Source organism: Apus apus, chromosome 1 (assembly GCF_020740795.1).
Source record: "Apus apus isolate bApuApu2 chromosome 1, bApuApu2.pri.cur, whole genome shotgun sequence".
Classification (NCBI taxonomy): Eukaryota; Metazoa; Chordata; class Aves; order Apodiformes; family Apodidae; genus Apus; species Apus apus.
Window position 1 is genome coordinate 146,477,339 of NC_067282.1, and position 14,765 is coordinate 146,492,103.

At 39.3% G+C, this 14,765-nt stretch overlaps 1 protein-coding gene across 1 annotated transcript in view; it reads left to right on the forward strand.

Moving 5' to 3' along the window:
- The window catches only part of TRIM24 (tripartite motif containing 24), a 62,573-nt gene that overhangs the window by 31,279 nt on the left and 16,529 nt on the right, over window positions 1–14,765 (forward strand). The window contains 6 exon segments of the mRNA XM_051639832.1: window positions 1,371–1,518; window positions 4,167–4,299; window positions 5,558–5,674; window positions 6,808–6,922; window positions 7,629–7,775; window positions 12,076–12,193. Of these exon segments, the coding sequence (XP_051495792.1) occupies window positions 1,371–1,518; window positions 4,167–4,299; window positions 5,558–5,674; window positions 6,808–6,922; window positions 7,629–7,775; window positions 12,076–12,193 (778 nt within the window).

Below are 14,765 nucleotides of genomic sequence, written 5' to 3' on the forward strand. Positions count from 1 at the left end.
TCCTTTGCAGGTCCTTTAATGAAAAGGAACTGCTTCAAACGACAAGTGACAGCAAGAGGGGTCAACAACCCTTGTGTTGTAACTTCATTTCTCAGAAGATACTTGCTTTGAGAGGCAACATGATCCAGAAGAATAAGCACAGCATTGGGAATCTGGAACTCCTATATTCAAATTCGAGTTCTGTCAGTAACTTGCTATATGGCCTAAGGCAAGTTTTGTGCTGATTTTCCTCTTTTCCTTGAACTGGGACATAGTTCTACATATGTATTATGTATCTGCATAGGGGCTAAATATTTGCTTCCTTTATAACTTAATCTATGTTTATCTTGTGCGGATACAGAAGCTGTTTTTTTTTTTTACCAAACTGGGAACTAAACTAAAATCTAAATTTTTTTCCTTGTTGCTCTTTCTAGCAGAATTCTATCACTGTGATCTGTAAGATAGAGATGTCTTCAGACATCTTGAGGCCTTTGTTTGCACTGTACTAAATGTTGACAGAAATAGAAATAGATGCTAGTTACCTAAACAACTATCTGCATAAGTATTTTCACTATAGTTACCACCCAAAACCCTTGAAGGTGTGACGAGGGAGGCACTGGAAAGTGGGTGTTAAAAATGTTATGAACTAGTCAGGAGGTGTTGTCCATCATTCAGTTTTCAGCTTGTTCAAATTATGGATCCACAGGAATTTTTTCCTCTCTGTACAGAGATATTTTGGTCTGTTCTCAGGTTTGTTTTCCTTAATTTCCTCCTCCCCCCCAAATCTCTTGGGTGTTGTCCAAAGAGCCCCAGGAATTAAGAGGCCACAGTTTGAAATTATTATGCATTGGCTGCAAATCTGTTCTAGGGTAGCTTTACTGATAAGCTTAACTGGAATGCTCTCTTTAAGTGATGATGCAGAGATTCTTGAGAAAAGCCCTGCTGCTGCTCAGTACTGTTTGTATCTCTGAAACTAAGCAGGTAAAAAGAAACTAAAATTAAAGCTTCTGTGTGAGCTGAAGGAGGCTTCTAAAATCAGAGCAGCGCTGATTCTGTTCTGTCTTTAGTAAACATTTCACAAGAGCATACTGTACATAGTAAACATTTTATGGCTTCTAAGTGTGCAGTGTTGGGCAGAAAATAATGGTTTGATTTCTGTCATGTTAGGTAAAGGTTTTAGAGTAACACTGACAAAATGACCACTTTCTTTGAAGAGTCACATTCAATTACTTTTATACAGTTATTTATAGTGTTCCTGTACCTCAGGCAGTTTTCCATTCTCATTTCTCTGTTTTCAAAAAACTGTAAAAATTCACTGATTAGGTATGACCAGTAGCTTGTATGTATAGTCCATATTGATTTCAATAGCTACCTTTTCTTCCTCATGTCAGGTCTGCACAAGCTGTGAAGACAATGCAGAAGCTCATGGTTTTTGTGTGGAATGTGTGGAATGGTTGTGCAAGACCTGCATCAGAGCTCACCAGAGGGTTAAATTCACAAAAGATCATACTGTAAGACAGAAAGAGGAAGTATCTCCAGGTAACACACTTGATTTATAATTTTACAAAGAATGTGTGTCTGTGTTGGAAAACTGTATTAGACCACCACATTTCTTTTTAAAATGATGGATTTCAAAAATTGTGTTCCTTAATCCTAGTAAATGTAAAAGCACAGATTCCTTACAAAATAACCATTTGATGCATATTAATTGGTGGAACTCTGTTATTTTTCTGGTTGGCAGTGGACATGCTTGAACAGTTTCCTGCCTCTCAGTTGCTTGTTTCAGTTTCATTGCGGAGGGAGGCAAACATTTGAATAAATTCTGGTGTTTCTTTGGCTGCTCTCATCTAAGTGGATCTCTTAAATTATGCAGGTAACAAAAGAGAAAACTTTGTTTTAAGCATTAGATGCATCAGAACATAGCTATTGAAAAGGGGCACTTTGTCCTGGCTGAGGGTTTGATAGCTGTTTTTCTGACAGGTTTTCCTGTCAGGTATGCTGCATAGTGATAAGAAACCCTACAGACTGGTTTTTCATGTGATTTTTATATAAAGTGTTGTAGACCAATAAATACACATAGATTTTGTCTTTCAACTGGAATGATTGCAAATTATTGTCTAGACTTTAGAGATCATCAGCTGCAGAAAATACTAATTTATGCATCTAGTCTTTCTAGAGGTTTACCAAACTTTATTGTTCTGTATCACAGCAAAAGGGGCACTAATAAATTTTTTTTTTTCACCACTCTAACAATAAAGCATCCTCTATTAGCAATAAAGCATGCCAGAATTCATGTTTTAGCCAAGTACATTTTAAGTTTGAAACATTTTGCTGTAGAAATTAAAACAGAAGTATATTATGAATTGGGTTGTTTTTCCTCAGTAGGATCTATGATCATTGAGGTTGGAAGGGACCTCAGGAGATCGTCTACTCCAGCCTCCTGCTTAAAGCAGTCATCTGTGAGATCAGATCAGGTTGCTCAGGGCTTTACCCATTTGGACCTTGAGAACCAACAAGGGTGGATGTGTGGTGTACAGTGCAGCCTCTTGAGAAATCTTGGCTATTCTCATGGTAAAAAAGGCTGTACTTCTATTCACTGAGAACCTCTTTTGTTTCAGTTTATGCCCACAGTATCTTGTCTTCTAGTGACAATGCAGGACAATTATAAACAAAATTGGATATCGACAAACATGCTACCAATTTTAAGTCCATTGTGCTTGTATGTTTTATATTGTAAATATACTTTAAAAAATACATTACTATAAATATTTGTATTTATTTTTATTCCACCATATCTAGTCCTGTGAATTTTATATGTAATGTGGGCTTCCACTTCTGTAATCTTTATTGCTCAAAGGGGTGGCTTTCAGTATAATACTTTGGGGATATACACAATATTCTGTATCCCACTTTTCATTTTGACTGAAGGATAGAGATCTGAAAATTACTTCTTCCAGGTTTCATGAAAATTGAATGGTATGGAGAAGAGACCTTGTTGATCTGCTGCAGTCTGAAGCCAGTTTTTGTTACAGACAGTGCAATCCTCATGGACTCAGTTCTCAGGGACATAAGAACTAGGCTTTGTTGGTTAAACTGCTTAAAAAACAGGTGTCTTTTTCATCATCTAATGGTGTTTCCTGTGCTCTTTGGTATTTGCTCACTAGAAGCAGAAGTGAGACCTCTCACCCATTTAGAATGATGTCCTGAAGGGACATTAGTGACTTCTGATTATTATATTCTTTATAGTTTAAACTTTTAAATTCTAGTGTGTTGATGTGGTCAAACCCCCTTTCACCCGCTTGGCTAAGGAAGAAGATACAGTAATGAACAAAGTCAGCAATGTCCTCATCTCCATTTAAGAAAAGAACTTGCAGGTTGTGCAATGTCTCTTGCATCTGCAAAAGTACTGGCTGCTCCTTTTGCAAATACTTTTTTGAGGCTATAATAAGTTATGATAAAATAGGTTCTAGACATTTTCCATGAGAGAGGGTGTTCGGTTCTTGTTTGATGAAGAGCGTGACGTTGCAGTTTGGGCTTACAGCTGTTACGTTCTTGATTAGGTGGCCTGATACACACTTATACCATCTAGGTGAGGAATATGGCAAGGAAAAATAGGAGAATGCAAATCTTTAGTAATCTCAGGAGACTGGACTGACATCTTAAAATCATAGAATCGACTAGGTTGGAAAAGACCCTTAAGATCATCAAGTCCAACTGTTAACCGAGACTGTCAGTTACTAGAACACAGAGCACCTCACTGACCTTCTTGTAGTGGAGCTGAAGCTGAACACAGTACTTGAACACTGAGCCTCACCAGTGCCCAGTACAGAAGGACAATCTTAGTCCTGCTGGCCACAGTATTTCTCATATAAGCCAGGATGCCATTGGCCTTGGCCACCTGGGCACACTGCTGGCTCTTATTCAGCCAGTTGTCAGTCAACATCCCCAGGTCCTTTTCTGCCAGCTTTCCAGCCACTCTTCCCCAAGCCTGTAACGTTGCATGGGCTTGTTTTGGCCCAAATGCAGGACCCGGCACTTGGTCTTAATTGAACCTGGCCCATCCACATTCCTCTGTAGAGCCTTCTTATCCTCAGGTAGATCAACACTCCTGCTCAACTTGGTGTCATCTGCAGATTTACCTTCCTTACCTTACCTGCAAATTTACCTTAACTTCCTTTATTCAACAGAGGCAGTTGGTGTGACCAGTCAGCGACCTGTGTTTTGCCCTTACCACAAAAAGGAACAGCTGAAGTTGTATTGTGAAACCTGTGACAAGCTGACCTGCCGAGACTGTCAGTTACTAGAACACAAAGAGCACAGGTATTGAAAGAAAGTGTATGTTTTATGCAACTCACTTAGAATAGCTTGAAGTTGATTGTAGCTTTAGCTGTGTGGGTGAACAGAGCCAGGTGAAAAAAGTGCAAAAAGAAATTTTTTGCTCAGGTTTGTATCCAAAAGAATGTGACTGATGACTGTGTGATAATTTGGAATAAAACCTAATTCTTCTAATTTTTAATCTGGTGATTTAAGCACAAGACCTTACTTCACTGTCAAGTTATTTGGACAGTTTGTTGCTATGCAGCTCTTCAGAGAGTCCTTAGAAAAGCTCAGGGGCTGTGTTACACAACTGCACACTTCTGTGTAATTTCTCTATTTGTCTTTCAGCAAGAGGATTATATAACAGAACATTGCCAAACAATTGCAGAATGGAGCAAATGGGCTTTTTTTTTTTTTCTGTGAAGGGCCCTTTAAATAAAAGTAAGAGTAAACCTACAGTTTGGCTCTGCTTTGACAACATACTCAAATCTTTGGGTTGCTTTTCTTTGGTCATCTGCTGGCCAGAGAAGCTGAAAGGCAAGCTTATGTACAACTTCTGTGTACAAAACAGTCTTGCTGGCCAACAGGTACAGTAGTGGTCTGGGCCAGATGTTCTCTTAGGTTAAGTATTAATATGCTCATTATACCTGATGCAACCACCCAGAGAACTTGCTTGCCTGACCAGATGAACATCAGTAGGTGGAGAAGTGTTGGCCACTGTTGCTCCTTGGAACAGGCTAAACCTTGTTCTTGCTGAGTTCCAGTCTTACTCTCCAATTCTCCTTTTCTTAGGAGTTATATCCCTTTCAGAACATGCCACTTCTATTTTTCATCAAATTGTTGGTGATTTCAGTTCCTTGATTTAAAATGTTGCTGACTTCTGCTGACTCAGCAATCTTTTGCCTTCTTTTTCTACATACTTATCTTGCACTTCCACTTACAAAGTGATGACTACAGCACAACGTTAATTTTTGTTTTGTTAAAATTAGGCCATGGTCGTGCAATGTCCCTTCATATTTATGAAAACCCTAAATTATATAAAATTATATAAAAAAAATATTACAGGAAATATGCTGTAAATTAAAATATACTATAAATAAAATATATCAGTATTTACTGACATATGTTACCATGTTGACAGTTAAATTTTTGACTTAAGCAGCATCTCTCTTCAATTAAATAAGTCTTATAAGGCACTCTGCTTTTTAGCAAGTATATCACACCTTTTGCATGTGTAGATTCTCACTCTTTTTTACTACAGGTACCAGTTTATAGAAGAAGCTTTTCAGAACCAGAAAGTGATCATTGAGACACTAATCACCAAATTGATGGAGAAGACTAAGTACATAAAATACACAGGGAAGCAGATCCAAAACAGGTATGTATCAAATGTTGAGATTAAAACTGACATAGAGAGCAACTTTACCTATACAGTGTAATTTCTTGAAATATTTAGATCAGTGCATTTCGTACCTGTCTAAAATTTTCAGTTTGCCATGGTGAAAGTTGCCTGTTTAATGTGCTTGGTTATGTTAAGTAACTCTTCTGCTCAGCCTGTGGACTTAATGGGCAGCAGTAGCTTGGGTGCAACAGAACAACTTATGCAATAAAGACTGTAGAAGGCAATCTTACATTCTTCCCCACCATCAGCACACTTCTTTCCTTAGTCTAGATCTCTCTTAGAAAGTGAAAGGTTATGACTCATGTTTTCATAATGCTTGTGACACATTTGAAGATTCATGTAATACTTTTATGCTTGGGGCTTTATTCGGTACTACAAACCTAGGAGAAAAGTGTGTGCTGCAGTTGGCCTTTGTAAATGCTCCTTTAGCAGAGCTCAAAGGCAGTACCCAGGAAGATTCAATGCAGTATGGGATGCTGAGTGCAACTTGAACTCTTTCTTTCTCTTTTCTTGTCTTTGAGGGTGGTGGGATGGAGAAAAACCACACCAGCAAACACCCTTCTCTTCTTTTGCTGTATCAGAGTAGTTTTTCTCCCTTGCATCTTAACAGTAATGGTTTTCACAATGTAAGATTATGCTTTGCAGTTACAAGTTCGAGCACTATTGTTGAGACAGCTACATTAGAAAATCTGTTTATTGTTTTTGTTTCTGGAGCGCCATTCTACCTTAGATGGAAATGAGACTGAAGCAGTTTTGAGTGATGTGGACTGGTCCAGAAATGTGCTGTACAGTTAGAAATCGATAATTCCAATTACAATGAGCATTAAATTTTTATCAGTGGCAGATGTCAGGAATTTTACAGACTTTTGGCATTAGATTTTGCCACCAGTTAAGTTAATTTTATCATAGTTTACTGATGCTTGCTCTTTCTATTTCTCCCAGTCATTTTCTTGACTATAAGTATCTGATGGTGTATCTAATAACTGGTGCATATGACCAAGAAATACTGCAGTCTCAGCAACAGAGTAGAAGGTTGGGTTGTTTTTTAATGCTGATTGGTTTGGATTTGTGAGCTAAAGGACATTATTTTCTATACTGTCTGCTTACAGAATTCTTGAAGTGAATCAGAATCAAAAGCAGGTGGAACAGGATATTAAAGTTGCCATATTTACACTGATGGTAGAAATAAATAAAAAGGGAAAAGCTCTACTGCATCAGTTGGAGGTAATTTAATTTCTATCATAAGAATAAAAAATGTCAGTCTTAATATTTTTAGTGTGGATTCATGTTGAGATAAAATCCATTTCTAGCATTTGCCACTTGTGCATGTCCTATTGCAATTCCAAAATGGAGAAATGACCCACACAAACCATTTGAACAAGTGGGATTTTGGTGGGGGTGGGGAGGAAGGTTTTGGTTTTTTGGGAATTGTTGTTTTGTTTCTAATTGTTATCTGTGTTTCCTGCTTTGTGATTCAGGGCTGTCTCTGAGCCCTGTTTCTTTCTCCATGCTTTTGCAAGTCGTAATTCTATGTATGTGTCATGCATGAAAAGTGCTTCTATCAGAATTTTTCATAGATTCAGGGATCCAATAGCAAGTCAAAGGAGAGAATTGTCTAGAATGGGTACCTGGGAAAATACCATCTCCAATTGTGTTTTAAAAAGAGTGTTTGTATAAAGAGGCACATACATACATATATATATATACACACACACACACACGAAAACATATCCTAAGAGAAAATGGAAATCTGCACAGAAAGTCCTGATACAGTGACTTTTCTGTTTGATAGCTGCAGTCGGGGCAGGAGTGGTGCTTTTCAGAAGAGCTAAGTGAAAATACTTGATCACTTTGAGTTACAAATACAAAAGCTGGTGCCTGTTTAACTGTAAATTTAACCCTCTAACTGGAACTGCTTTTCTACTTGCAGACTCTGGCAAAAGAGCATAGGATGAAACTTCTGCAGCAACAACAGGAAGTGGCAGGCCTCTCTAAACAGCTGGAACATGTAATGAATTTTTCCAAATGGGCAGTTTCCAGTGGGAGCAGCACAGCACTGCTGTACAGCAAACGCTTGGTAAGGACAGGGAGATAACTCTCTACATAGAGCATATAGTTAAGACAGGTATGCACTCAAATGATTGCAAATAACACTGGAGAGTTAGACGTGTTAATGTCTTTCTACTAACAGCAATATTTTTATATAATTTTTCATGTTTTTCTCTTGAAGACATAATGTTTCTAATAATTTAGCTCTCTGGTCATTATTTTCTCCTGTTACACTACCAGAGCATTGTTGTAGATCTGCAGAAGTAGGGAGTGAAAACCACAAAGTCATGAGACAATAGGAAAAACATTGTTGTGTCCTACATCATTGTTAAGGTTCTTTTCAGTACTTGTTGCTTCCAAGTTCAGAGGAAGATAGTATTTATACATTGTAGGGTCCCATATAGCATTTTAATGTAAAAATTATTTTATTGCTTTGTTCTGTCACTCATCTTCCACTAAAGGTCTTCAAAAAACTATAAAATAGAAGTCGAGACTTTCGCTTGTCCATGCAAAGTTACGAATTTTAGTGCTATATTGACACTGAAGATCTGAGTTCATGTGGTCTCACTAAGCTGACTGATCATGATGAACAGAGATCCTAAAAGACTTGAAATAAGTAAATAATAATAAAAAACCCAACAAAAAGCTGCCCATGATTTGTCCAGAAGTTACCAGCATTGTGCTAGCCTGATGAGAGAACCATGTTTTTGTCCAACTCCTATCACTGGATCAAAAATCTTTGTCTTAATTTTCTCATTGCTTAGTTGAGAACCTACTGGGGAGTTCTGTGGGATCTGTCTCTTTAGTTTTGGAATTGCTGGGTTTTGGTGGTGTGTTTTTCCTTTTTTTTTTTTTTTGATTCCCAAAAAAGTGCTGCAGGCTATAGCAGTCAGTGGAATATTACTTAATTTTATCAACTTACTTCAAGTAGTTAAATTCATTTGGCCTGCCTTATACTGCCTCAGCAAGTCATAATTTTAAATTGAATAGAGGGCATCAAACTGAGTCATGTTGTTTATAATTGTTTAGTGTTGCCTCAAAGACTTCTGCTATGTGAGTAAGAGAAGTTATGTTATATTGCAGGTGTCTTAATCTTATAAATATTATGCAGTTGAAAAAAAAGACCATCTAGCCCATAAAACCTCAGCAAATAAATATTTTTCAGAAGAACAGATCAGCTGTAGGCTCCTGATTTTTTGCTGAAAGTTGGTGTTCTTTAGGAGTTGAGTAGCTAACCTGTCTGTGGACATCTGGAACATTTGTTCCTGAGCAATGATGCATAAAGGAGAATGTGAGAGGTCTGCTTTGGCATATCCAAGTGCTTGAAACTAGAAGGGAGGAATTCCCAGCCAAGTTAGATACAGAGCTACAGCTAGGAGGCAATGTCTGTACTTCAGGGAAATTGCATGCTAAACAGTTTGTGGGAAGACATCAGTTTACCAGCCTAGTCCTCTACCACAAACAAAACAGTGGTACTACCACTATTACTTCCAGGAGGTAGTTAGTCTTGTCATGAGTTCATCTGCGATGTATGTGTGAGCACAAGCACAGAATCACAGGATTGTCATGGTTGGAAAAGACTTCTAAGATCCTCAAGTCTAACTGTCAACCTAGAAAAAAGCACCACGTCCACTAGAGCATGCCCTGATCTGCCACTTCTACATGTTTCTTGCATACCTCCAGGGATGGTGATTCAACCACCTCCCTGGGCAGCCTGCTCTAGTGGCTGACTGCTCTCTAGGTAAATAAATTCTTCCTAATATCCAATCCAAACCTCACGTGGTGCAACTTCAGGCCATTTCCTCCAGTCCTATCATTATTTACTTGGCAGAAGAGGCCAATACCCACGTCACTACAACCTCCTTTCAGGTAGTTGTAGAGAACAATTAAGTCTCCCCTCAGCCACCTCTTCTCCAAACTAAGCAATCCCAGTTCCCTCAGCCTCTTCTCATAGGAGAAGTTTATGGAGCAAACCAGAACAAGAACTGTGTGCAACCAGTATTGGTGACAAGACAAAAGACTAGAATTTCTGTAGCATAGTATACTTGATTCTGGTAGCGTACACAGAAATCCTAAGGTTATAAACTCTTTAGGAAGGACAGAGAGAGGAGACGGGGTAGGTGTGTTGCCCTCTATGTCAAAGACCAGCTGGAGTGCATGGAGCTCTCCCTGGAGACAGATGAGGAGCCAACAGAGAGCTTATGGGTTAAGATTAAGGGGAAGAAAGGCCAGGGTGACATCATGGTGGGGATTTGCCACAGGTCGCGTGAGCAGGAGGATAATATAGATGAGGCACTACATAAACAGATAGGAGCAGCTTCACAGTCACAAGCCATGGTCCTCATGGGAGACTTCAACCACCTTGACATTTGTTGGAAGAGCAACTCTGCTAAATGCAAGCAATCCAGGAGGTTCCTAGGATGATAACTTCCTTTTCCGAGTAATGGAGGAACCAACAAGGAGAGGTGCTATGCTGGACCTTGTCCTCACCAATGAGGAAGGGCTGGTGAGGGATGTTAAGCTCAAGGGCCAGAGGGACATTGACAGGCTGAAGAGGTGGACCAATGCCAACCTCATGAAGTTCAAGAGGGCCAAGTGCAAGGTCCTGCACAACCCCAGGCACAAATACAGGCTGGGGGAAAAATGACTAGAAAGCAGTCCTGAGGAGAAGGACTTGGGGGTGGTAGTAGATGAGGAGCTCAACATGAGCCACCAGTATGTGCTGGAGCCCAGAGAGCAACTGCATCCTGGGCTGCATCAAAAGAAGTGTGGCCAGCAGGGCCAGGGAGGGGATTCTGCCCCTCTACTCTGCTCTGGTCAGACCCCACCTGGAATACCATGTACAGCTCTGGTGCCCTCAGCACAAGAAATATATGGACCTGTTGGAAAGGATCCCGATGATCAAAGTCCTGGAGTATCTCTGCTATGAAGACAGGCTGAGAGAGTTGGGGCTGTTCAGCCTAGAGAAGAGAAGGCTCCGGGGAGACCTTATAACAGCTTTTCAGTACTTGAAAGGGGCTGCAGGAAAGCTGGGGAGGGGCTTTTCATCAGAGAAGATAGTGATAAGACAAGGGGTAATGGTTTTAAACTGAGAGAGGGGAGATTTAGGTTAGATATTAGGAAGAAATTCTTCACTATAAGGGCGGTGAGGAATTGGAATGGGTTGCCCAGGGAGGTTGTTGATGCCCCATCCCTGGAGGTTTGTAAGGCCAGGTTGGACGAGGTTCTGTGCAACCTGGTCTAGTGGTAGGGAGCCCTGCTCATGGCAGGGGGGTTGGAACTTGATGATCTTTGAGGTCCCTTCCAACCTTAATGATTCTATTCTGTGAAATCTATATTCAAAATAGTAGTCCACTTAAAATTTTCCATGGTTGTTAAAAAGCTCAAGTCACACTAAATGCTTTTTGTATCTGGTCTAATACTGACCTGCCTAAAATGGAAAGAAATCACTTGTAAACTGGAAGCTCTTATAATTCCTGTGTAAAAGATAAATTTTAAACAGGTAAGATGATTTTGTCAGGTATGTCTCTTCAACTTTTCCAAGACATAACCTATTATTCAAGAAAAATAAGTGTCCAACTTTTAAGTTTTTTCTGTATCTGCAATGTGTTACTAAAAAATTAGTGTCTGTGTTAGATAGTTCTAGTGAAACAAATGCAAGAAAATCCTTTCTTTCTAGGAACTACGTAAGTAGTGAGAATTTGCTAAAGTACTCCGCTTCTGTAACATACTCATAGACCAGTCATTTGGAACCAAAGATTTGGAAGAGTCTGAAAACATCTGTGAATCTGAGGGTTTTCGAAGAAGTTTATAAAATCCATTCTTTGGCTCTTTCAAGAAAGCTTGAATTTATTACAAAGGGAAATTACCTGTGGTGATAATTTTTGCCAAAAGAATGAGATACTTTTCTTTGAAAGAAAAAGGAATGGACTAGCATAGGTTTTGGGGAAAAGATCCCCAGTAATAGTTTCATAAATCTGTGTTTGACTTGCAACTAGTTCACGTCATTGAGTGTGATGTCCAAGTTTGTGAAAGGATATGTAATTTCTACAGGGAAGAATAATTAATTTTCTTTAGGCTAGAGTTGATTGCTTTTTAAAACTACTTTAGGAACAAGGGAAAGTTATTGATAATACATTTTATTTGTAGCTTGGAAAAATGTCTTTCACATCAGTTCTCTAGGGGCTTGTTAAAGGTTTTTGTTGGTGGCTGGTTTTGGGGTGTTTTTTTAGGGGAATATTTGTTGTTGTTTTCTGTTTTGTTTTATGCTGTTTGGATACGTAACTCAGGCCTCAGAGAATAAAAATCTTATTTTGTTTGTGTTTTAGATTACATATCGGCTAAGGTATCTTCTCCGAGCAAGGTGTGATGCTTCACCAGTGACTAACAATACTATCCAGTTTCACTGTGACCCTAGCTTCTGGGCTCAAAATATTTTCAATCTAGGTATGATAAACTTTTATTAGCCTTTTGGTGTCTTGTTCCTGTTTTGAAAGCGTCTTTCTTTTTGTGAAGATGATGGCCTCTGCCTCATTTGTTTCTTGTTTTACTTTGTTAGATTTATTTCCTTGATTTTAGAAGATAGTTGAAGTGCATCGTATGGGAAAAAATATTATTTATGAATACTTATGATATAATATTAACAAAGTTACCTTGAAAGGTATGTGTGATGGTGTAAATAGCAGCAGGATGTTTCCTGGACAGTACACGTGCCTTCTGGCTTCTGAAACAATCTTCACATCCTAACAAATAAAAGATTCCAGAAGTTAGTCTCATTTTGCATCTTCCAGCCCTTTCTTCTACTTCAGTCCCATCTTCCTAGGCTGAAACCCATGGAGCAGTGTAATATGTTTAAGAACCCCCAGTTGCTCCCTTATCATACTGAACAATAAGCCTTGGACAAATGAGATGAAGAGAAGGGGAGGAAGCCAAAGAAAAACAGAAGAACAAGGAAGGGAACACTACTTTTGGTCAGCAATCTGGCTTTTAGACTGTCTTTCTTGAAGTTGTTGAGTAGAACTCAGGAGAAACTGTTTTTCACAGCATTGCAAATGTACTCCATCTTCATTATCATAGTAGATTTTGGTCTTGTCTCCAAATTGCTCTTTTCAGGTTTTCTTACATCTGTGAGTTGCTAGGGTTTTGTGATACTGGTGAATCCCAGAACCTGGAAGCTTTGCAAGCAGCCTGCTTGGGTGATTTCCTGAAAGCCTGAGTTTAATGGAGATAAGCATCCTAGGAACTCAACGCCTTAGGAGCAGGAATTGAAGCTTAGATGTCTTTTTAGGATTTTGTCTGCTGTCATGCTTCCTTTCTTTCTCCACTGTTAGCTTGATGGGTATTTTTATGTTTCTGTCATGTGCAGAGTTCTTGAGATGCCTGTGGGACCTTCTCTGCCTTTCATCAGAAAGTGCAGTCAGCTCTACAAATCTACAGAGAGGTGCAAATGTGTATTTCTCTACAAAGGCAGAGAAAGAAAGTGTTATGGCAGTGCTTTAAGGCAGACAAGCTTGTGTTCTGACACACTGGGACACTGGATGGTAGCAGAGAAACTCTCCAGGTTCTTTCTCTATAAATAATTTTCTTTGGGAAGAGAACTGAAAATGAATCTCTTGTTTCCAGACACAAACTGTCAAGCTGTGTGGTGATAACTGAACTGATGCTAAACGAAGATGATGCTTGTCAAGAGGGGGCTTTTTCTTGTGTTTTGGTGGTCTTTTTCATGTTTTTTTATTTAATGAGCTGCTGAAATATATTTGCTTAAATTTTGAGCAGTGCTACAATAGAAATGGTGTCTGTATATATCAGCACAGGAGTTCTTGTAACAATATCTATTTAAGTGATAGTTAAAACCAGATCATGTTCATCCCTCTGGTTTCTGAAATTGCAACCTTTAGGCTATTACCTTTATGATCAGGTAAGTTCAATTTTTGTAGATAAACCAAATTAAGAGCCACTAAAGGAAGAATAAAACAAGGTCAGGTTAAAGAAACAAGTTACTTTAGGAATGTCTTGAAATCTAGTCAGGCTGCATGTCACTGTTTACTTTAAGAATGTCTTGAATTCTAGTCAGGCTGCATGGCACTGACAGTGTGATACCATCTGTACAGTAATAGGATAGCTCTCTTGTGCATTTCAGAATATATTCAAGAAAAAAAAGGGCAACATTTCAAAGTGTTTTAATTCCACAAATTGTATTATAACCCATGGCTTTCTTGAATAATAGAAGGGATTCTCTGTAGTACCTGCCCCAAAATGAGCTAGGCTAGACTGCACAGGATCCACAGAGACTGATAAGTATGAAAAGTGGCAGATTCCAAGTTCTGCTGTAAACAGGGATTGTCAGACTGCCAGTGGTGCACCCACCTCATGAGGTGAACTCTCCTGAGAATAAGCCCTAGACCTCTGGGAGAGAAGGGAGTCTGAGGTGTCTGTCTTCTGGTTGTACTGAAAAGTTGTGGAACCTTCCACAGATCACTGGAATTTTTAAACTCTTGATCTTGGACCATAACTGTCCCTATGTCATAGTTTAATCTCAGCTGGCAACTAAGCACCACAGACATGCTCACTCACTTCTCCCTAGTGGGAGGAGAGCAAGAATCAGAGGAATAAAAACAAGAAACCTCATGGATTGAAATAAAGACAGTTTAATAAGTAAAGCAAAAGCCATTGATGCAAGCAAACATAACAAGGAATTCATTCACAACTTCCCATTAACCGGCAGGTGTTCAGCCATCTCCAGGATAGCAGGTCTCCATCACACATAATGGTTACTTGGGAAGACAAACACCATCACTCTGAATGTCCCCTTCCTCCTTCTTCCCTAGCTTTATATGCTGAGCATGATGTCATATGGTGTGGAGTATCTCTTTGGTCAGTTGGGGTCAGCTGTCCCCAGGTGTGTTTCCTCCCAATTTCTTGTGCACCCCCAGCCCACTCGCAGGCAGGGAGATGTCAGAAGCAGAAGAGGCCTTGGCTCTGTGTGAGCACTGCTCAGCAATAACTAAAACATCCCTGT